General features: G+C 45.7%; 2 protein-coding genes across 2 annotated transcripts; both read left to right on the top strand.

Annotated features, from left to right (window-relative positions):
- Positions 1-2,898: 2,898 nt before the first annotated feature.
- Positions 2,899-3,333, top strand: LOC103645346 (putative ripening-related protein 6). Its single transcript, XM_008668415.1, has one exon. The coding sequence runs from the start codon at positions 2,899-2,901 to the stop codon at positions 3,331-3,333; it is 435 nt and encodes a 144-aa protein (XP_008666637.1).
- Positions 3,334-13,204: 9,871 nt separating this feature from the next.
- Positions 13,205-14,044, top strand: LOC103645348 (putative ripening-related protein 6). Its single transcript, XM_008668417.2, has one exon. It carries the CDS (start codon positions 13,556-13,558, stop codon positions 13,988-13,990), a length of 435 nt encoding a protein of 144 aa, XP_008666639.1. The 5' UTR covers positions 13,205-13,555; the 3' UTR covers positions 13,991-14,044.
- The last annotated feature ends 7,836 nt before the right edge of the window (positions 14,045-21,880 follow it).

The raw sequence follows: 21,880 nt of genomic DNA on the forward strand, positions 1-21,880 counted from the left end.
GTAACTGTTGGATATGACTTGTCGGGGAAAAGATCCCTGGGCTCTTGGGGTCCACTAGTTAGAGAGATCGCATGACATAAAAACCTCCGAACTACTAGGGGCCACCCGTCAGCGAGGGAGTAGGAGAATCGTCTACCATTTGCGTGCTAAGATCAGATCAGGCGATTGGCCCCTTTTATAGCCCCAAGGCATTCCTCAAGGCGTCTTAGGATGTTCAATAGAGGCTTGGTGTGCTGCTCCATACGCCTAGGGGTCCCTTTTATAGCCCAAAGGCAGCTAGGAGCCGTTGAAGCTCCATTTTGTAGGCAACTCTTTCCTTCTGTCCGTGGGCGCACCAGACAGTCCGGTGCACCACCGGACAAGAATAGTGCCTGATTTATTTCCTTGTTTGGCGAAGCCGATCATTGCACTCGTGGTCGCATTGGCACATCGAGCAGTCCGGCGGTGCACCGGACAGTCCGGTGCGACTTGGTGACCGTTGGCTCTGGCCATGCGTCGCCCGTTGATTGCGCGCTGATTGTGTTGTCGACTGTTGGCGCTGACGTTGTTGGCGCATCGGATAGTCCGATGAATTTTAGCTGCAACGTCCTTAGTGATTCCCGAGAGCAGCGAGTTCATCGTCGCGCCAGCCTGGGCACCGGACAGTGTCCGGTGCACCCGCAGCTAGTGCAAGTCTGGCTGTTTTAGCTTAACTCTTTTTTCTCCCTTTGGACTTGACTTAATTGAGTTCCTGGCACATAGACAAGCATGTTTAGCACAAAAAACAAATAACTACGTGTCTAGAACTTACCTTCATACTTGATTCATCTAGATATACCTTTGCTCAACATTTTGTTAGTTCTCACATAGTGTGTTGTGCATCTAATTACCAAAACAATATAGAAATGGCACAAGGGAACATTTCCCTTTCAATCTCCTTGACCCTAAACCCTAAACCCCATCTAGCGGTTAAAGGGATGAGAAGGAATCTGGCGCAACCATGGTCCATGGAGACTGTCATCACCATGATGTGGTGTATCTGGAGATGTAGAAATGGTTGGATTTTTGAAATCCCTCCCTACTATCTAGGGATGCAAAACTCTATTCGCTCAAGAAATGAACCTCAACACTTATACAATGAGCGCAATGCTGGCGAATAATGTTAGACAATGGATTCAATCACTGTAATCTATCACATATGTAATCTGTAAAGCATTCATCTGAAGCAATAAAAAATGAATATTGTAGGAGCTTCCTATAGTAGATTTCTCAAAAAAAACTATAAATAGATGATCTAGGGTAGAGGATATTCACCCCTCACTACCAGAATCCGGCTCTTTGCCGAGTGCTTGGCGCTTTGCTGAGTACATTTTGTCGGACACTCGACAAAGCATTCTTTGTTGAGTGTCACACTCGGCGAAATAAGACTCTCGGCAACGACCTCGTTTACCGAGCGTGAGACACTTGGCATAGAAAGATACTCGGCAAAGCCACTTTTGCCGAGTGTCAAACTCTTGGCGAAACGCGATGTTCGGTAAAGGGTCGTCAACAGTGTTTAGACTGCCAGTGGAAATCGATTTCCACCGGCGGTTCCCAATTAACCATCTGAGAAAAATAATATTTATACTGACCTCTGACGCTGGCGGTTATGAAAAACGTCAATAAATATAGGTTCACAACCGCCTCTATAGAACTTATCTATACTAGTGCTACTTTTTCAAATTTGATTTTTGTAAGATTATCTTTGTCGACTAAGATCCATCAATGTAACTGCCAAGTGACTGATCTGAATATGCTTGCCCGTATTGAGTCTGTCATGATAAGTGCCATGTAATTAATAGTCACATAGTAAGAAATCCCTTGAACTGCGTGCTAAAAACCCACCCATTATCTATTGTAATAGTAATAAATATGTGTGTTATTTTTTTACCGTTAGCATGTACTCCCTCTAATTTTTTTATTTGACGTTTGTTAGTGTAAAGTTATACCGTTGAGCGTTAAATAAAAAAGAAATGGAGGTAGTACAACGGTAGAAAATATATCAATTGAGAACCATACAAGCTTTTAGTAAAAGGCATCTCCTTGATTTCCAACTATAAATAGATGATCTAGGGTAGAGGATATTCACCCTTTAGTACCAGAATTCGGCTCTTTGCCGAGTGCTCAGCGCTTTGCCAAGTGCGTTTTGTCAGACACTCGGCAAAGCATTTTTTATTGAGTGTCATACTCGGCGAAATAAGACTCTTGACAATGACCCCGTTTACTTAGCGTGCGTGAGACACTCGTGCCAAGCCCATACATTGTGTATTTTTAGAATAATTAACCCTCACTAGACTTTCTATTTATGCATATTTACATTGTTTTTGTATACGCATATATAAGAGTTTGTACGCAATATTTACCTCGGCTAGTAGTAGGCTAAACCCGACGGAAGACTGACCAAGTCTAATAATCATCACCACTTGTGAGTTGTGACAGTAAGGCACGTTAGCCCATAGGGAACCAAAGTATCGAACTCGTATACTTTTCTGCATGTGTTTTGGACGTGAAGTATGCGGTTGCCTCGGTTGATCAGCCACTGGAATGATGAAGCACACGTCCAGGGCTTTCCAGCTTCAGCTTCCAAACACAGCGGCTAGCTTGCTCATCAGCTGTTCTTGCGCAGGACTTACGTATCGACAGGATATGGCAACATCGCAGCGAGCTGACAGCCTGACACTGTGACACACACACAGATATAGCTAGCACTCGTCTCAAAGATACAACGCACTCGTCTCAGATAAGGCCATTAACCTCGTATCGAACTCAACGATCCGAGAACTGAGAGCACGCCTAGCTAGATATATATATACACCCTAAGACTAGCCAAGGGGCAGCAGTACGTGCGAGCACCTCGGTCGAGCTTCGGAATAAACAGCAATGGCGAAGACCAAGATTGCCGTAGTCATTGCCATCCTAGCTCTGCTTCAGGTGTCATGCGCCGCAGCACGGCGGCACGGCAAGCCAGCGCACGGCGACCACGATGGCGACGACACCCCTGCTGTGATGACGGTGAACGGATTCAAGCGAGGTAAGGACGGCGGCGGCGCAGCATCGTGTGATGGCCGTTTCCACAGCGATGACGACCTGATCGTGGCGTTATCCTCGCGGTGGTACGCGGGAGGGAAGAGGTGTGGCGAGGCTATCCGCATCACAGCGGAGAGCGGGCGCACCGTGAGGGCACGGGTCGTGGACGAGTGCGACTCCCAGGGAGGATGCCGCAACAACATCGTGGATTCCTCCCGCGCTGTTTGGAAGGCGCTCGAGCTCCATACGGACGTCGGCGAGGTCCACGTCACGTGGTCCGACGCCTGAACACGCCACTCACCGAGTTGGATGGCCGCCCGCCGACAGGGAAACTGGAAACCACATCGTGCGGTTTTGTCCTACCAACTGTTACCACTACACTCTCCACTTGACAGTGGAAAGGGTCGATACGATCGAATAAAATTTCCCTTCCACAACAAACTGTTGCATGGTGTATGTGCTTTATTTCCTTATGAAAACATATTCATTTCAGTTCTAAATATATACATACTAACGCCTTTGTGAGTTTGATCTGCTATATGTCAAGCATCATGGCATGACAAATGAAGACCCAGATAAAAAAAAAGTCTAGGTAGATGGCAATGAATTCCATTTTTTATAGACAACCAAATTGTATGCACGGCATGACCATATGTAGATATGGCAATATTAGGCCCTGTTACGCACCATAGGTTCTGACAAACTCACTTGCAAGCCCATGGCACAACAAATTAATTATATAGCCATGTTCGTGTTGAAACATTAACACGGTGACCATAATGTTAACATACAAGTCAAGCATCTCATTATACAAATTCAAGACATGCCAAACAATTCTAAAAGTCATCAATAATCCAATTAACAAATACATCGTCTATACATAGACTGTATAGACATCCACGATCCATACACAAATTGGGGTGTCTGCTTCCTCTCGCGGGCTGCCCGCGCTCGCTACCTCTGTTGCCCTAGCTCCCGCCTCCGCACCATCAGCCGCTGGCCACCGCACCCTCCTAGTCACGATGAGTTTTTATGCACTATTAACTTAATTGGTAACCGTTGGATATGACTTGTCAGTAAAAAGATCCCTGGGCTCTTGGGATCCACCGGTCAGAGAGATCGCACGATATAAGAACCTCCAAACTACAAGGGGCCACCCGTCAGCGAGGGAGTAGGGGAATTGTCTACCTTTTCCATGCTAAGTTCATAGAACCGGCGGTTAAGCCCCCTTTTTCCGTGCGTGTTTATCAATCTCGTGGTTTCTGCTGGGGAACGACTAGGAATGGGTCTAGACCTTCCACTTATATATATATATATATATATAATTAAAGAGGTACGGTCGATTGCAGACACCAATAATCGAACCAAATCAATCTAACTTCCATTCCTTTATTTTCATGCACTAGGAGTAGTAGTAACGTAGTCTTCTCGATCTTCATCTTCACCTCTTTTCGGCTCTACGTCTTGGATGGTTTGCTGATCCCAAGACAACCCTAGGATCTCTCCTCCCTAATGGGTCCCTCCCATGGGGCAAGATCCGGCTGCTGTTGGCGAACCCTGTTGCCGTTGCACACATGTGGACCGTCCGGCCCTAGTCACGGATCGTCTGACTCGACACAAGGAAGACCCGCTCCTACTGCAGGAACGTGAACCGTCTGGCCCTAGGCCACGGACTGTCCACACAGTCGTAGAGAGCACCGGTGCCGGTATACCTCTTAGCGTTTGGCGCCTGACACAACAGCAATCCAGGCTATTCCCGTCGGCCTGGTACTGACGGGATTTAGCCCAAAACCGACGGGATTTAGCTATTCCCATCGGTTTTAGGCTAAATCCCGTCGGTACCCGGCCGACAGGCGCTATCCGACGGGGATTGCATTAACTCCCTTCGGCCCCGACGGGAGTTAATTATCTCCCGTCGGCTATCTAGGGCCGACGGGAGTTTTTGCCCGGCCTAGGGCTGACGTGGCGGGCGCTTAACTCCCGTCGGTCAGGGCTCGGGCCGACGTGAGTTATGGGTCCGCCACGTCAGCCCTGGGTGTCGGGACGGGGGAGCGACAACTACCGTCGGCTTGGCTAAGCCGACGGGAGTTATCCTGGACAGTACCAGTTTAACTCCCGTCGGCTTTGCAAAGCCGACGGGAGTTAAACTGTCCCCCCCCCAAAACAGCCCATATTTATGATCAATGGACAGAAAATATACACAATATCATCATGCACATTCACACATCAATCACATCATTCACACATCATGCACAATCACATCCATCCAGGGCCTCAATCACATCCATCGACACACACACACACACATATATATATATATATATATATATATATAAAGTCTCTGAGCACATTCATGCACATAAGAAGTGTTCATTATAGAAAAGGTAGAGATCGAAGCACATTCACGAACCGCCGTGGCTAGGGTTGTTGGAGCTTTGGCCGCTGCCTCCGTCCGGAGTTGGGTACGTGAATAGCGAGTTGATGAAGCCATGCATCGTTCCACTTCCTTCCTGATTGTCCTACGGAGCGAGAATGCAATTTGTCAGAAATCGTACATATTAACTGCTGAACTGTCGGCGATAGCTATAGAGTTAGAATACAAACCTGTGCTCCAGGGGCAGGTAGTTGTGCCGGCGGTGTGCTAAACTGTGGCTGCTGCGGCACAAGTCCCTGTTGAATACAAGAATAATACATATTCATGAGTGCAGTGCGGCACAAGTCATCGTTTTTACTGTGTAACTAGATAATGGACATAGAATTTCTTACCGGAGGTGGAGGAGGGCCCATAGGGATGAACGTCCATTGCGGCGGAGGCGGAGGGGCCACGTAAGGAATGCCCTGCTGCTGAGCTAGTAACTATTGACCAAGCATATTAGTAGTACACATTGGATGTGTAAAGCAATGAATAAACAGTAATAATGCAATGGGCTTACTTGAAGCATCTGCTGCTGCTGTGCGTGGACTGAGGCATAATACTCACTTTGAGCCCTCAACTGCTCAGTTTGAGCCCTCAACTGCTCATCGCGCTGACGGTTCTCCTCACGCAGCCTCACGATCTCAAGCTCTTGCTCAGTGAGCCGACGAGAGCTAGGACCGGAGCTCCTGGACCCGGATGCCGACCGCCGAGACGCTCTAAAATCCGTCGTGTTGATCATTCCATCAAAGAGAGAGAATCTATAATTGTTGTCAAAGAAGATTAATTAAGGCATATGCTCATGTCACTATATAAATGGCATGTAATGTAACATCTCACCGTCCATGTGCCTTTCCTCCACCGGATTTATGCACGGCTTGAGCATCGATCGGCATGGTCCTCCAATCGCAGTCTTCTCCGTGACGGTCCTTCATCTCTTCCGCATATGCCGCCTGTATCGATTATATAACCTTAGTTAGTATGTTGCGAGCATTAACCGAATATTGAGGACAACAGCTCACCAGGCGTTAGTACAACACAGAGTTAGTACAATAAATGAATATATGACATCTCAACATATTTGTTAGTTTTCTTACCAGGCGTTTCGCCTTTCGCGTGAAGTTGTCGCCACCGAAGGTGTGGTTCGGCATGGTGCCTCGATTGTCCCTGTGACTTTTTGACTTCTGTTGGAAGGCTTCAGAAGCCCATACCCCACACCAAGCTGCGTAGGCCTCTGGCCGGTTAGACATCCACGGAACCACCACCTTCATAAAAACAAACATATATCAGTACCTATTCAAATGAAACAAACACAAAGGAAAGGATTGAAATATAACCTTACGATACTCTTCCTCGTGAAGGTATATACTCGAGGCCCCTGTCTTCTTGTTCATCTTTTGCCCTAAAATTTGTTGATAATACATGCACGTGGCCTGAATCCTTGCCTCGTACAGGGCCTCCTTCACCAACCGATAGGCATTTACTTGAAACACCTTCTCGGCGTGGTTCGCGTCATCCCCGTCGGCCAACCGAAAACGTGCCTACAAAAAGAATGCAATGTTATCTAACTTTTTAATGATTGCTTCCATATAACACACACAAGATTACGTACCCAGAAGTCAGCGCGAACAAGCCCCTGGGCATCGCCGTAAGTGACATCGACCTTAAGCTTGTAATCGTCCCAACATGAGACGAGGACCGGCGTGGCGTCTGCATCGTCGGACGTCTTCACCAGACTAGGGTAGTGAAACTTCAGGAGCGAACTCAACACAGAGTTCACCTGCTTTTGACGACCCTGGCCGGTGAAAGAGTACTCCAACCACTCCCTGCAAAAAGACGGGCAAGCATCAAACATGCTTACATTTGATGAATACAGCTGATTCAAATCAAAAGATACAGCACTTACCTATCTCCGACGGGGGAGATCACCGTCTTCCCCGCCTCGGAGCTCGGAACAGGTGGAGGTTGTACGACATGGGGCCTTCTAAACTTACGTGGACGCCTTGCTGGAGCTGCCTTAGCCTCATCTCCACCCTCAGCCGCACCTCCTGCCTCAGCCGCACCTCCTGCCTCAGCCGCACCTCCTGCCTCAGCCTCAGTCTCATCTCCACCTCCACCCTCTCCCTGCTCACCTCCACCCTCAACCTCATCCTCATCCTCATCCTCATCCTGCAAATAAGTAACTCAAGTGTCACATTCACACGTTAAAGTCTTACACGAATTAAAAGCAACAATACAATGATTCTTACATCGCCTCTCTGAAACCCCAAGGGCTGGCCCTGTAACTCTGGGTGTAGGCTTCTGTAGAGCTGCTCCTTCTTACTAGCGCTCAAGGAACTCCCTCGGAAAAGGGAGTCCCTGAACCCCTTCACCACCTGCTTAAACTTTTTAGGCATCCTGCAGCAATTGAAAGTTTTTATTAGTACTGAGTAATGTAAATAAATAAACAAACGGTGCAAAATAAACCAACATTAAACAAATAAACATTCATATGGAAATAAACTTAACTTGTTACTTATCGTTTCGTTTCCTTTTCTATGGCAATGATATATCATTGAGGTCTCCAACTAAACAATCCAATGTAGGAGCAGGGTCTATATCAAATGAGGATGGCAACTCAGCTTCTTGGAATACCTCGTCAACTTGTTGAGCCTCACGATTGTAATCATCAGGAACAGGAGTGGACAACCGATCACGGGGGTAGGTTTTGTATACGACCCACCAAGCGCTCAACTTAGGGCATGGATATGACGAGTAATATACCTGCTCCACCTGATGAGAAAGGACATATCTATCGGCCCCTTGAAGTATTTGCTTGTGTTTAACTTGCGCCATTCCAAATTCGGTTCTATAATGCTTCGGGTCAAACCATGTACAGTCAAAAAACACCACCCTCAGATCCTTGTTCCCTACAAATTGGCACTCGAGTATATTGTTTATGATTCCGTAATACTCGGATTCGTGCCTTTCCATATCTTCAGCCTGGATTACGACTCCGTTATTTTTCGTAGCTGCTAAAGGACGGGAAGCTTCAAATTTGGTTGTACGGAAGCGAAACCCGTTTACGTCATAACAGCCATAACTCTTCACTATCACACTACCAATAGAAAGCTGACGCAGATCCGAATGGACACTACGCCGACGTGCGGGAGAATCAATGCCCTCATGTGAAGGAGATCCCACAGGACACTTTTGTGAGTCATCCGGTACATTCCCGAACTGACAGTCAATAAAGGAAAAAGTGTTACAATTGTCATACCTATACACGATGTATGAGGATGAAGTATACAAGGCTTACATGGTCTCGGATCCAGGAGATAAAATTAGGTCCCCCGTGCAATCCATTTAGACGCAAGTTGTCTAGCTGTTTCGCCGTTGGTTGATGGTTACGAGAAGACCTCCAGTTTTCTTTATCGAACTCGCTAAAAAAGAACGAGAGTAAGAAAACATTGTGTTTCCTAAACATTGAATATACAATTCCTTTAAGCCTAGTAAACTATTACCTGAAGAATTTCTCAGCCTCTTCTATATTTGACCACATGTAGAGCAAAGCAGATTTCCGTTCGTTCTCACTGAATTCATATGCCACTGGTGGACCAACAGCCTTGCCGTTCCATTGAAATATGCTAATGTGACTGCACGGATGCACCGTTTCATCTTCATGGTACCTCTTCGTATGGGCAAATACATTGTGGTCTTCAGTCAAGTAACCACTTGTGAGGAAAGCTATCTCCTTAAATTTGAACTCCTCTGCTATACAACCTTCAACCTTTGCCTTGTTACCCACCATTGATTTCAGTTTTTTCAACATTCTTTCTATGGGATACATCCACCTATAACACACTAGCCCACCTACCTTTGCTTCATATGGGAGATGGATAAGAAGATGCTGCATAGGATTGAAGAACGCAGGCGGGAATATTTTCTCCAGCTTGCAAAGAAGCACCGGTGCCGATTCCTCTAGTTTCTGCATCATCTCCTTTAAAATTTCTTTAGCACAAAGCTGCCTGTAGAAATAGCTAAGTTCAGCTATCTCTTTCCACACTTCCTCGTTAATGTAACCACGCAACATTACTGGGATCAGCCTTTCCATCATTATATGGTAATCATGACTCTTCAACCCATTGATCTTCATTGTTTTCAAGTTCATAGATCTTCTGAACCCCGCACCATAACCATCGGGAAATTTTAAATCTTTCATCCACTTCATCACTTCTTTTCGTTCATTGGGTCTCAAGGCAAATTCAGCACGAGGCTTGCCTCCATTTTCTCTGAGCATGAGAGTTGGGCGGTTACATATGTTACCTAAGTCCACTCGGGCCTTGAAATTGTCTTTTGTTTTATCTGGGGAATCCATGACGGTGTTAAATAGTGCTTCACACATGTTACGCTCTTGGTGCATTACATCGATGTTGTGCGGGAGCTGCAATGCCCTCATGTAAGGGAGCTCCCAAAGGCCACATTTGTGAGTCCAGTTATGGGTCTTCCCGAAACCTGCAAACCCATCCCCATCCTCATTTCTCACTAGATTACTCAGCTCCTCAGCGATTTCCCACCTGGTGCGACGCTTCGGGGGTTCCTTCGTGACCATGGTGTCCTTCCTGAACTCGTGTGCCTGGAGCCTGAAGGGGTGGTTCAAAGGAAGAAAACACCTATGACAATCGAAGTAACAGAACTTCCCACCCTTATCGAGCCAGAAACAATCTGTTTCTTTTCCACAAATAGGACAGCCTAGCCTTCCACTGACTCTCCACCCAGCAAAGATCCCATACGCTAGATAATCATGTATGGACCACAAATATGCTGCCCGAAGTTTGAATTTTTGCTTCATGAAGCTGTCATACGCCTCCACTCCTTCCCAAAGCTCTTTCAACTCCTCAATCAATGGCTCAAGCATAACATTGAGGTTCACGCCGGGATGATCCTTCCCAGGTATGATGAGAGTTAAGAACATAAACTCATCTTTCATGCAATCTTCAGGTGGAAGGTTGTACGGTATGGCAAAGACAGGCCAACATGAGTAAGACGCTGCGGTCATACTGAAAGGCGTGAAACCATCTGTCGCCAGCCCAATACGAACATTCCTCTCTTCACTAGCAAATTCTGGATCGAAGCTGTCCAGGGCCTTCCATGCGTCGCTATCACACGGATGCTGCATTACCCCATCCTTCGGGGGCTTACGATTCTTGCGCCACCTCATGCAGCTCGCAATTCTACTAGCCAAGAACAGACGTTTCAGTCTTGGAGTGAGACGCATCCAGCGAAGCTGCTTATGTGCCCTCTTTGTTGTCACCTTCTCCCCTTCTTCGTTTACCACCTCTATGTACCTCGACAGGCCACATTTCAAGCATTTCTCTAGTTTCGCACAATCGCGCCAATATATCATGCAATTGGATGGGCATATATCGATCTTCTCATATGGCATTCCCAAAGCCTTTAGCAGCTTCTTTGACCGGTAAATGTCTTTAGGCACCTTATGATCGGCAGGAAGGACATCACTAAACAAGTCCAAAATCGCCTTATAACATTTGGCTGAGCAACCAAACTTTGACTTTATGCTCATTAGACGGGTCACGAACTGCAGGATGGTAACTGTTGTGTGTCCGTGCAGAGGCATTTCTAAGTCTTGGAGGAGTTTGAACAACTCTTCAACCTCTTTTGTAGGCGGATCTTCAGGATTGTTGACAAACTCTGTCTGCATATCTTCTAACATATGATCCAACCGATCAACGTTTTCACCGTCATCCACCTCCATCTGTGCTGATACTATACTCCGTGACTCACCGTGCTTATCCCAAACCTTATAACCTTGAACATACCCATGACTGCAAAGGTGTAGTGCCACAGTTCTCTTGTCATGTGACTGGATGTTCCCACATTTGGTGCATGGGCACCTAATCACAGCGTGGGTTGACTCTCCACGAGCGTTCTCTAAAAACTTTTCTGTCTTCTGAAACCATTCCTTTGTGTGACATCCGCCCTTCTTCCAACCAGCATACATCCACTCACGGTCATCTTCCATGTTTGTGGACCAGGATGGCTCAGTTTTGCTGTTGTGTAAACCACCAACCAAAAATTCAGCATATAAGAGCGATGCACGTGGCTTAGGTGATAACCCTACTATAGGAAAGGCCATAAACCCACCCGAGAATGGAGGCGGCCGCATGCGACTCGTGACGTGCCCAATGGTCCGAACGAAATTTCGGCAGCATAACCCCGCTGTTCTCCGAACGCACGCCTATCATGGTGCGACGAAGAACAACTGGGTTATGCTGCCGAAATCTCGTTCGGACCATCGGACACGTGCACGAATCACATGCGGCCACACCCATTCTCCGGTTGTCCAAATACGTGGACAATCCCGGAACCACACACATCACAAGTAATCCTGTGTTTGGACCAAATGAAACTATACAATCTATGCATCCATAGATTGTCCAGGTGCATTAGGCCCAAACATAGGAATAAATGTGATGTGCGTGCTTCCGGAACGGGTAACGCCTAGGGTTAACTACTGGTCTGCGCACTTAACCCTAAAACTCTATGAAAATAATGGTAAAAATAAAGTAAAGTGCATAAACAAATAAACAGTGTATCGTTATGAATTAAAACATTTCAATTATCATCAACTTAAGTAAAACATGTAGCAACAATAAAAACAAAGTAGTACCATTCATACATTTCAATTATCATCAACTTAAGTAAAACATGTAGCAACAATATCATACTAATCACATGCAACCAATCGCCTCATCCCTAATCATACTAATCAAACTACCACAACGTAGTTAACTCCCGTCGGCTTAATCAATGCAACCAACCAACCGACGGGAATAAGCATATTTTCGATATAAATATACCGCGTGCGCCCATATACTTATTTTGCACTCACAAACTCAACGACAGCGGTGTGGGGTACGAGATGAAGCCGGGGTGGCCGGGGAAGGGGCGCCGCGCCGAGCCGGGCAGTGGCCGCGCGAGGGCCGGACGGGGACGGGCAAGCGGCGCCGGTGGACGGGGTCGGTGCGGGGCAGGCCGGGGGGCCGGGGAGGGCGCGGCGCCGGTGGCCGGGGTCGGCGCGGGGCAGGCCAGGGGCCGGCGAGGGCGCGGCGCCGGCCGGTGGCCGGGCAGGCGGCGGGCGGCGGGGGCGCCTGCACAGGGGCCGCGCGCTGGGGACGGGCGGGCGGGGGCAGGCGGCGTCGGCAAGCCGCGGCGGGGGACGGGACGGGCGAGGCGGGGGCAGGCGGCGGCGGTCGGCGGCGCGGCGCAGGCGTGGGCGCAGGCGCGCGAACGGGAGCGACGAAAGGGAGGAGAGGGGCGAGCGGGCCGGCGCATATAGCCTGGCCCGCCCTAAACCCCGTCGCCCAATGTACGAGCCGACGAGAGTTATTTAACTCCCGTCGGCTTTGTTATGGCCGACGGTAGTTAATTAACTCCCGTCGGCAACCCTAAAAACCGACAGGAATTATTTTGGCCGACGGGAGTATTCAGTTTTGCTGTTGTGTGATCAGCATTCTTTTAGGTGTTTTGCATACATCTCTTTGGAATTTTCAGAATAATTAACCCTAGCTAGACTTAATATATCTGCATATTTACATTGTTTTTTATACCGCATATATAAGAGTTTGTACACAATATTTACCTTGGCTAGCAGTAGACGGAAGACTGACCAAGTCTAATCATCATCACTTGTGACGACAAGGGAACCAAACTTTCGAACTCGTATCCTTTTCTGCATGGGTTTTGGACGTGAAGTATCTGATTGCGTTGGTTGATCAGCCAGTGAAACATCCGGAACTTTCCAGCATCAACTTCCAAACACAGCGGCTTGCTCATAAGCTGTTCTTCCGTAGGACTTACCGAGAGGATATGGCATCATCGCAGTGAGCTGACAGCCGCCTCACACTTACACCATCACATACAGATAGCTAGCATTATATTGGTTCCTGATACAACGCACTCGTCTCAGATAGGGCCATTAACCTCCTATCGAACACAACGATCCGAGAAGTGAGAGCACGAGTACATATACACACTAAGATAGAGCCAGTGTATCCCGAGCACCTGCACCCCTGTCGAGCCAAGGAATAAACAGCAATGGCGAAGACCAAGATTGCCGTAGCCATTGCCATCCTAGCTCTGTTTCCGCTCTCTTGCGCCGCAGCCCGGCAGCACGGCAAGCCAGCGCACGGCGACCACGACGGCGACGGCACCCCTGCTGTGATGACGGTGAACGGTTTCAATCGAGGCGAGGACGGCGGCGGTGCAGCATCTTGTGATGGCCGTTTCCACAGCGACGACGACCTGATCGTGGCGCTGTCCTCGCGGTGGTACGCGGGAGGGAAGAGGTGTGGCGAGGCTATCCGCATCACAGCGAACAGCGGGCGCACCGTGAGGGCACGGGTCGTGGACGAGTGCGACTCCCAGGGAGGATGCCGCAACAACATCGTGGATTCCTCCCGCGCTGTTTGGAAGGCGCTCGGGCTCCATACGGACGCCGGCGAGGTCCACGTCACATGGTCAGACGCCTGAACACGTCACGTGCTCTGAGTTGGATGGCCACACGGCGACAGGGAAATTGGAAACCACGGCGTGCGGTTGTGCTTGTGCATACTCTTCCACGACAGTGGAGATGTCGATCGAATAAAACCACTCTTTTGAGGAAAATTGTTGCTTGGTGTATGTGTTTTATTTCCTTGTAAAATCACATTTATTTCAGGTGTCGTTTAATTTGGTTTACAAAATGTAACGTAAATAACGACATTAACGATTCACACTCGATTACCAGTATTAACAAGTTTAAATAGGATTGTATCAGTCTTTAGTGTGGTACCTTATTACTGTTAGATTTAAACAAACATAGTTTAGTGTTATCAATTGTCATTCACGTTACAAATATGTGAACCAAACAACACCTCAGTTATAAATATATGCATACTCACGTCTTTAGGAGTTTGATTTTAACATGTTAGACATCGTGGCATGACAAATGAAAACCCACATAAATAAGTCTAGATAGACGACAATGAACTCCATTTTTATACACAACTTAACTGTATGCACGACACAACCATGTTTAGGTATTACATCATTAGATCCTGTCGCGCCCCATAGAAGCTAATTTTGGGTTCCGATACGTGGGAACTAAATAGCTGGGAGCGGCTTGGGCAAAACAACAAAACAAACGGGGAGTGACTCTCAATGCGTCTTACCAAACATGTCATGTCTTCATACGGGCGGGGTATTTATAGAGTAACTAGGAGGTAGTGCCCTAAATTACATGCTGAAAGATAAAAGCTATATGCCATTTCTAACTTAGTTTTAGTGATTAATGATCAACACAGCCTCGAGGGCTAACTGGTTTGCTAAGCACACACTTGCAGGTTCATTTAAGTCAAATTGAGGTTTGAAATACAATGCTCAACTCAAACGAGGCTAGAAACGGGCAAAACTTGGAAAAGGTGAGCTGTGATCGATTTCACAAGTTTGAATAAGTTCTAATTTCCCTTAGAAACATTTTTAGCACTTTGGATAGGTTATAGATGTAATATATTACAAAAGTGATTTTTTGTGTCTCTTTTGAGTTGAAGCATGAAACTTGAGTTAGAGATGAGCTAAATGTATGAACCTATGACTTAGACTAAGTGGACATACTCTAATAAAGTTTGTCTAGGTAATAGAATAGCTCTCAAGATCAGCCAAATCAAATTGAAGAAGTTTCGGCTAAGAAGGACTTCACATATGTTGCCTACGGCTCACCGAACCAATGCGATGGTGTGACAGTCCATTATACTAGAGAGCCCTGCAGAAGAGTCTCAGTGGCTTGAGGCACTAGACGAGTCTGGTGGTGCGTCGGACAACTTTCCAAGAGAAGGTTGAGGAAGAAACTGAAAGCCTCTAGCACACCAGCCCAATCTGTTGGTGCATAAGACATCGACTATTCAACAGGTAGTTTGGGTTCCAACGATCGACTCCAATAGCTACCTAGCATGTGGCGGTCCTGTGGCGGCCGGTTTTGGAGGACGCCAATTAGAATCCCGGAGGGCCATCTACTATTTCCGGTTCGGCGATGCACCAACCTAGAGGAGAATTGTGTAGGATTTCAGTAACGTCTAGTTGAGGGTTTTGGGTTATAAATAGCCCCCTAACCAACCTCTTATCTTCACTAAGTTAATCAAGAGCTAGCATAGCATTCCTACTAAAAAGTAAATGTGCTAGATAGCATTTCTACTTGTTTTGGTGATTAGGTGTACAACACAGCACATTGGACTAACTACTTTGATATGAGTATGAGCACAGGTCCACTTGGATGCAAATTGATGAACGAGGCTAAAAGTGCAACTTGTGGTAAAACAATAAGAGCATGAGGTTTGAATGTTTGTATAAGTTGCATATGCCTAATACAATGTTTCTAGCACTTGCTTTTGACCTCTAACTCTTTGTGTAGCAAAAAGGGCATTTTGGACTTGTTTTTGGACATATTGCAAATTCAAAGGAAACTACGGCAAAGAGGTGAGTTTTCACACTTCGTCAATTGGATTATGTGTTATCTATGTTTGTCTAAGTCGTAGGGAATCTCCCAAGAATAGCTGAAAAAGATTGGAGAACTTAGGCTCAACAGAGCCTAAGTTGTGCAGGTCTGGGCCTCACCGGACCGGTCCGGTGGTGCAACTAACCAGGTCTGTAAAGGCCAAGATCTGGGCCCTGATCGGCCTGATGCACCGGACCACTCGTATGGATGAACAATGAAGTCTTGGGGATCTGATTTTATAATTCACCGGACCATCACTGTTCATGGTTCAGTGTAGCACCGAACCGCCTCCAACGACTACTCTCCAACGGGGCGCGCTGGCCAACGACTAGCTGATGTGGCACCCGGTCCAGTGGTGCAACTGACTGGTCTAGTGCCCATCAGATCAGGCAGGCATCCAATTAGATCTCGGACTAAGGCATGTGGACCCGGTCCGTTGGTGCATCGGACCGGTCCGGCACGCCCGCAGATAGTCAGCTTTTGGCATGTTTTTGCAAGGAAGGAGCAACACTATGGGCTCATTTAGGGCTATAAAAGGACCCTCATGGTGACCTCCTTAGGCACCCAAGTACTCCAAGAGCTACTCAACTCCCCGACACTCTGTCGCAAAGTGATATTGTGATTCTACCGAGATTTAAGCGCTGTTTCGAAGCTGTTATTGTCATTCTTGTTGTTGCACTTTTGTGATCTCCTTTCGAGCGTTGTGTTGCTGCTCTTGTGTGTGTTCTACATCTCCCTTGTGCTATTCGTGTTGTAACTCCATTTTTGTGTAAGGTTGCAAGAGACTCCAATTTGTGTAGATTCCTTGTGAAAGGGATTGTTATCGATAAGGAAGACCGTGGCACTTAAGTTTGATCTTTGGATCACATGAGGGGTTGAGTGCAACCCTTGTCCATTGGGACATCATGGAGTAGGCAAGCATTTTAGGCTTGATCGAACCACGGCAAAAATTGCATGTCTTGTGTCATTTTCTTTCTTGCAATTTTCTTGAGAGCACCTAGAGGGGGGGTGAATAGGTGCTCCTGTAAAACTTAAAACTTATTGCCACAAAAACTTGGTTAGGTGTTAGTGCAATAGGATCAAGTAGCTGGAGAGGAGAGCTTGTGAAACACAGAAACCACATAGAGAAACAACACAGTAGACACAGTGGTTTATCCCGTGGTCCGGCCAAGTACAAAACTTGCCTACTCCACGTTGTGGCGTCCCAATGGACGAGGGTCGCACTCAACCCCTCTGAAGTGATCCAATGATCAACTTGAATACCACGGTGTTCCTTTCTCTTATCACTTTTCCCGTTTGCGAGGAATCTCCACAAGTTGGAGTCTCTCGCCCTTACAACAAATATCAAAGTGAAAGTACTAGAGTAAGGGAGGGAAGCAACACACACAAATCCCAGCAATACGCACACACAAGCCAAGACTTGAGCTCAAATGAAACACAACAAGTTCACCACTAGAACGGAGCTCAAATCACTAAGAATGTCAATCGAGTGTGCGAAGATGGAGTGAGGGAGTCTTAGAATGTTCAGAGTATGCTTGGTGTGCTCCTCCATGCGCCTAGGGGTCCCTTTTATAGCCCCAAGGCAGCTAGGAGCCGTTGAGAGCAATCCAGGAAGGCAATTCTTGCCTTCTGTCGGGTGGTGCACCGGACAGTCTGGTGTGCCACCGGACAGGCACTGTTCAGTGTCCGGTGCAGATTGCTTTCCTAAATTGGCGCAACCGACCGTTGAAGATTTGGAGCCGATGGCGCACCGGACACTGTCCGGTGCACACCGGACAGTCCGGTGCCCCCATCAGACTGTTGGCTCGGTCACGCGCCACGCGCGGATTGCGCGGCCGACCGTTGGCTCACTGGACAGTCTAGTGCACCACCGGACAGTCCGGTGAATTTTAGCCGTACGCCGCCGACGAATTCCCGAGAGCGGCCAGTTGACCAGACTCCAGCCTGGCGCACCGGACAGTCCGGTGCACCCAGACTGCGCAGAGTCTTGGCTGCTCCAGCCAAGTCTTTTTCCTTTTGTATTTTCTCTGATTCTAGCACTTAGACAAATATGTTAGTACACAAAAACCAATGTACTAAGTCTAGAATCATACCTTGTATCTTGATTTTCACTTCTTGAGTCTTTGGCACAAATTAACACTTAAACCATTTGTGTTGGGCACTTAATCACCAAAATACTTAGAAATGGCCCAAGGGCACATTTCCCTTTCATTTCTCTCTTCCTAAGTTCTCTCTATTCACTTTTGATAGTGCTCTTAGTTTAATTTACATCTTGTAAGAGCAATGAAGTGAAGGGAACTTTTCTCTCTTCTTCTCTATCAAGCTTTGGTTTAAATTGTGCTATATAATATTCTAGACCAAGTTTGTATTTTAGTGTTGATTTTTGTTGGATCACCTATTCACCCCCTCTAGGTGCTCTAAATTGGTATCGGAGTCGGTCTCTTACATTGGGTCTAACTTCCCGAAGAGATGGACTCTAAAGGAAAGGGGAAGGTGTCCAATGAGAAGGAGAAGATCCCCCTCGACAACGAGCCCAAGGGAAACAAGATGGTCGACTTGGGATCACATAAGAAGGAGGGGGGAAAGAAGAGGCGCATCAAGAAGATCATCTACTACGAGAGCGACACTTCTTCCTCTTCGCAAAAGGACGATTCATCCTCGTCCTCTAAGAAAAAGTCGGTTAAACAAAACTACGCAAAATGTCTCTTAATTATTCACGCATTCCTTATAACTCAAAAGCCCATTTGTTTCTATTCCCCTCGATAAGCCTCCTCAATTTGATGTGGAGTACTATTCATGGCAGAGTCATAAAATGTGTAGTCGCCTTTTGTTTCTCCACCCTAGCATTTGGGATGTCCTAGAAAATGGAATGCAATTGCTAGATAGCAATGATGAACATTATAATGCTATTGATGCACAAGAATCAATTCACAAAAATGTCCAGGCTACTACTGTCTTGTTAGCTTCTTTATGCATGGAGGAGTATAACAAAGTAAGTGGTTTGGACAACACCAAAGAAATTTGGGATACATTGAAGATCGCTCATGAAGGAAATGATATGACCATGATCACCAAGATGGAGCTAATTGAAGGAGAAATGGGGATGTTCACTATAAAGAGAGGAGAGGAGCCACAAGAGACATACAACAGGCTCAAATCTTTGGTACACCAAGTGCGGAACTATAGGAGAACGAGATGGACCAATCACGACGTCGTCCAACTCATGCTAAGGTCATTCACTGTTTTAGATCCAAACCTTCTAAATTCTCTCCGTGAGAACCCTAGGTACCACAAAATGATGCTTGAGGATGTCCTCGGCAAGTCCATGAGTCAACAAACAATGGCCAAGGAGGCAAGGTACATCTACAACGCCACAAACGAGATCCCCCACTACAACAAACCGCAAATCGTCGCCCTCAAAGCGACGAACGACAAGGAGGCACTCCCAAGCAAGGTGGCGTAAGTTCAGGCGGTCGACCTTAATGAAGAGGAGATGACACTTTTGATTAAGCGCTTCAAGTCCGCACTCAAGGGGCGGAAAGACTTCTCCGACAAACGAAAATCAAGGGGGAAGCGTGTCTGCTTCAAATGGGGCAAGACTAGTCATTTCATAACAAATTGTCCTGATAATAATGACCAGGATCAAAACATGAACGCCAAGGGAAAGGAGAAGAAGTTCTATAAGAAGAAGGGCGAGACGCATATCGACAAGAAATGGGACTCGTACTGCTCTTCATCCGACTCTGATGATGAGGGACTCACCGCATCTGCCTTTGACGAATCAACTCTTTTCCCCAACGAGCATCACACATGTCTCATGGCTAAGGAGAAGAAGGTATTTACTCAAGACACACGTAAGTATACTTCTTCTAGCAATGAAGAATCTAATGACGAGGATGATGTAGATTATAGTGATTTGTTTAAGAGATTAGATAGAACTGAAATTGCTAAAATCAATGAATTAATTGATGCTTTGAATGAAAACAATAGATTAATTGAAAAGCAAGAGGATTTACTTTTTGAGGAGCATGATAAGGTTGTAGAAGTAGAGAAATCCCTTGCTTTAGAATTAATGAAGAATGAATTGCTATCCACTAAATTATCTTCGTGCCATTCATCTATCTCTAACCTTAAGAATGATAATGATGATTTGAATGCTATGATAGAAAAGTTCAATGTTGCTAGTTCATCTTTAGAGCGTGTTTCAATTTGCACTAGGTGTAAGGATTTTGACATAAATGATTGCAGAGATCATGCTTCAACAACTGTTAAGTTGAATGATGAGATTGTCGAGTGTCAGCTGGTACTCGACAATGTAAAGTCGTCGTGATGGTGGCCAGCGATGGAGACTTTGCTGAGTGTTTGGCTAGGCACTCAACAAAGCAACTTTCTTGACAATGTGTTGGCTCTGAGGCACTTGCAAAGAAAGCTCTTGTGGGCCCACATGCGCAGTGCCTTTGCTGAAACTATGTCAAGTTTTTATCACACACTCTACATATGATATCGTGATATCTCAAAAAGTTTCATGATTTTCTTACTTCGTTTGTGTTGTACACAATTTTAAAACAATTGGATTGCAAGTTCGTGTTTATGTTTCGTGAACATGATGTTCGAATTTTCTGGTATGTTCTTGAATAAGTCCGCAACTTGTCCTCAATAACATGAATATCAATTTTGCATTCATTGTTTTCCATTATTCGAGTGACATGCAGTTCAAATTTGAATTATCTGAAGAAATTCAATTAAATGTACTAAATCTAATAGATATTGCAAACACTTTGAGAAATATGCCAAAATTCTATATGTTGGTCCAGAGATTGTAGGAACACTATACAAAAAGTTAGGGAGGAAAAGAAAAACAAATAAACTTTGCCGAGTGTCAAGAAAATACACTCGACAAAAGCATTCATTGCCAAGTGTCTGCATATGACACTCAGCAAACAATATTTTTTGCCGAGTATTTTTCTTGGGCACTCGATATAGTTAACGGACAACAGCTACCGTCGGCTGCTGACGACGCTTTGTCGAGTGCCTTAATTTGCTAAGAGTTGGAAACTCAACAAAGAATCTATTACCAACTGCATTTTATGCTGAGAGTTGGACACTCGGCAAAAAATTCTTTGTCGTGAGTTGTTGTTTACCGAGCAGGACATTCGACAAAGTTTATCTTTACTGAGTATTCGAGGTTTAGCATTCGGCAAACCTCTGAGCACTCGGCAACAAAAAAACGTGTCTACAATAGTGTAAGCTATCCAAGATCCAACTAAATCGGGCTACAGAAAATATTAACAAACTAGGGCTATAGAATGGATTCAAAATCATTACAAGCATAAAATAGGTCACGTGATATAAATTGAGATTTTTTTAAAAAAACAAAAAACAACAAAGACCCCATATTAACCTTAAATTCTACGCTAGATCATAAATCTGCAGGTTTTATATACAAGTCTTATATTCTTAAAGAATAGGTCTTACACTTTCTAAAAATTGTATTATTTTAGGTGTTTTGCATACAACTCTTTGAAATTTTCAGAATAGTTAACACTAGCTAGACTTTCTATTTATGCATATTTACATTATTTGTTATATACGGCATATATAAGAGTTTGTACACAGTATTAAATATGTAGTTAAATTGTTGTTTTGTCAAGTTTTAGTTTCTTTGAATCAAATAGTAGATTCATTTTGAAAACTATCTTTCAATTTTATTCTGGAAAATTCTAGCATTGTGAATTTTATACCTTGTAAATTGTAAGAATAAAATATTGAATAATTATGGTATAAGGTATATTGGCTCTCTAAATCCTAGAGACCTTAGGCTTATCACCTTTGAGAAAGTTATATTTGTTTTTCCTAGTATGATGATCTGACTTAGGGCCTGTTTGTTTCAG

The sequence above is a fragment of the Zea mays genome, chromosome 1 (assembly GCF_902167145.1).
Source record: "Zea mays cultivar B73 chromosome 1, Zm-B73-REFERENCE-NAM-5.0, whole genome shotgun sequence".
In the NCBI taxonomy this organism is placed as follows: Eukaryota; Viridiplantae; Streptophyta; class Magnoliopsida; order Poales; family Poaceae; genus Zea; species Zea mays.

Coding starts and splice junctions, on each gene's coding strand:
- LOC103645346 (XM_008668415.1), top strand. CDS start 2,899: ATGGCGAAGACCAAGATTGCCGTAGTCATTGCCATCCTAGCTCTGCTT.
- LOC103645348 (XM_008668417.2), top strand. CDS start 13,556: ATGGCGAAGACCAAGATTGCCGTAGCCATTGCCATCCTAGCTCTGTTT.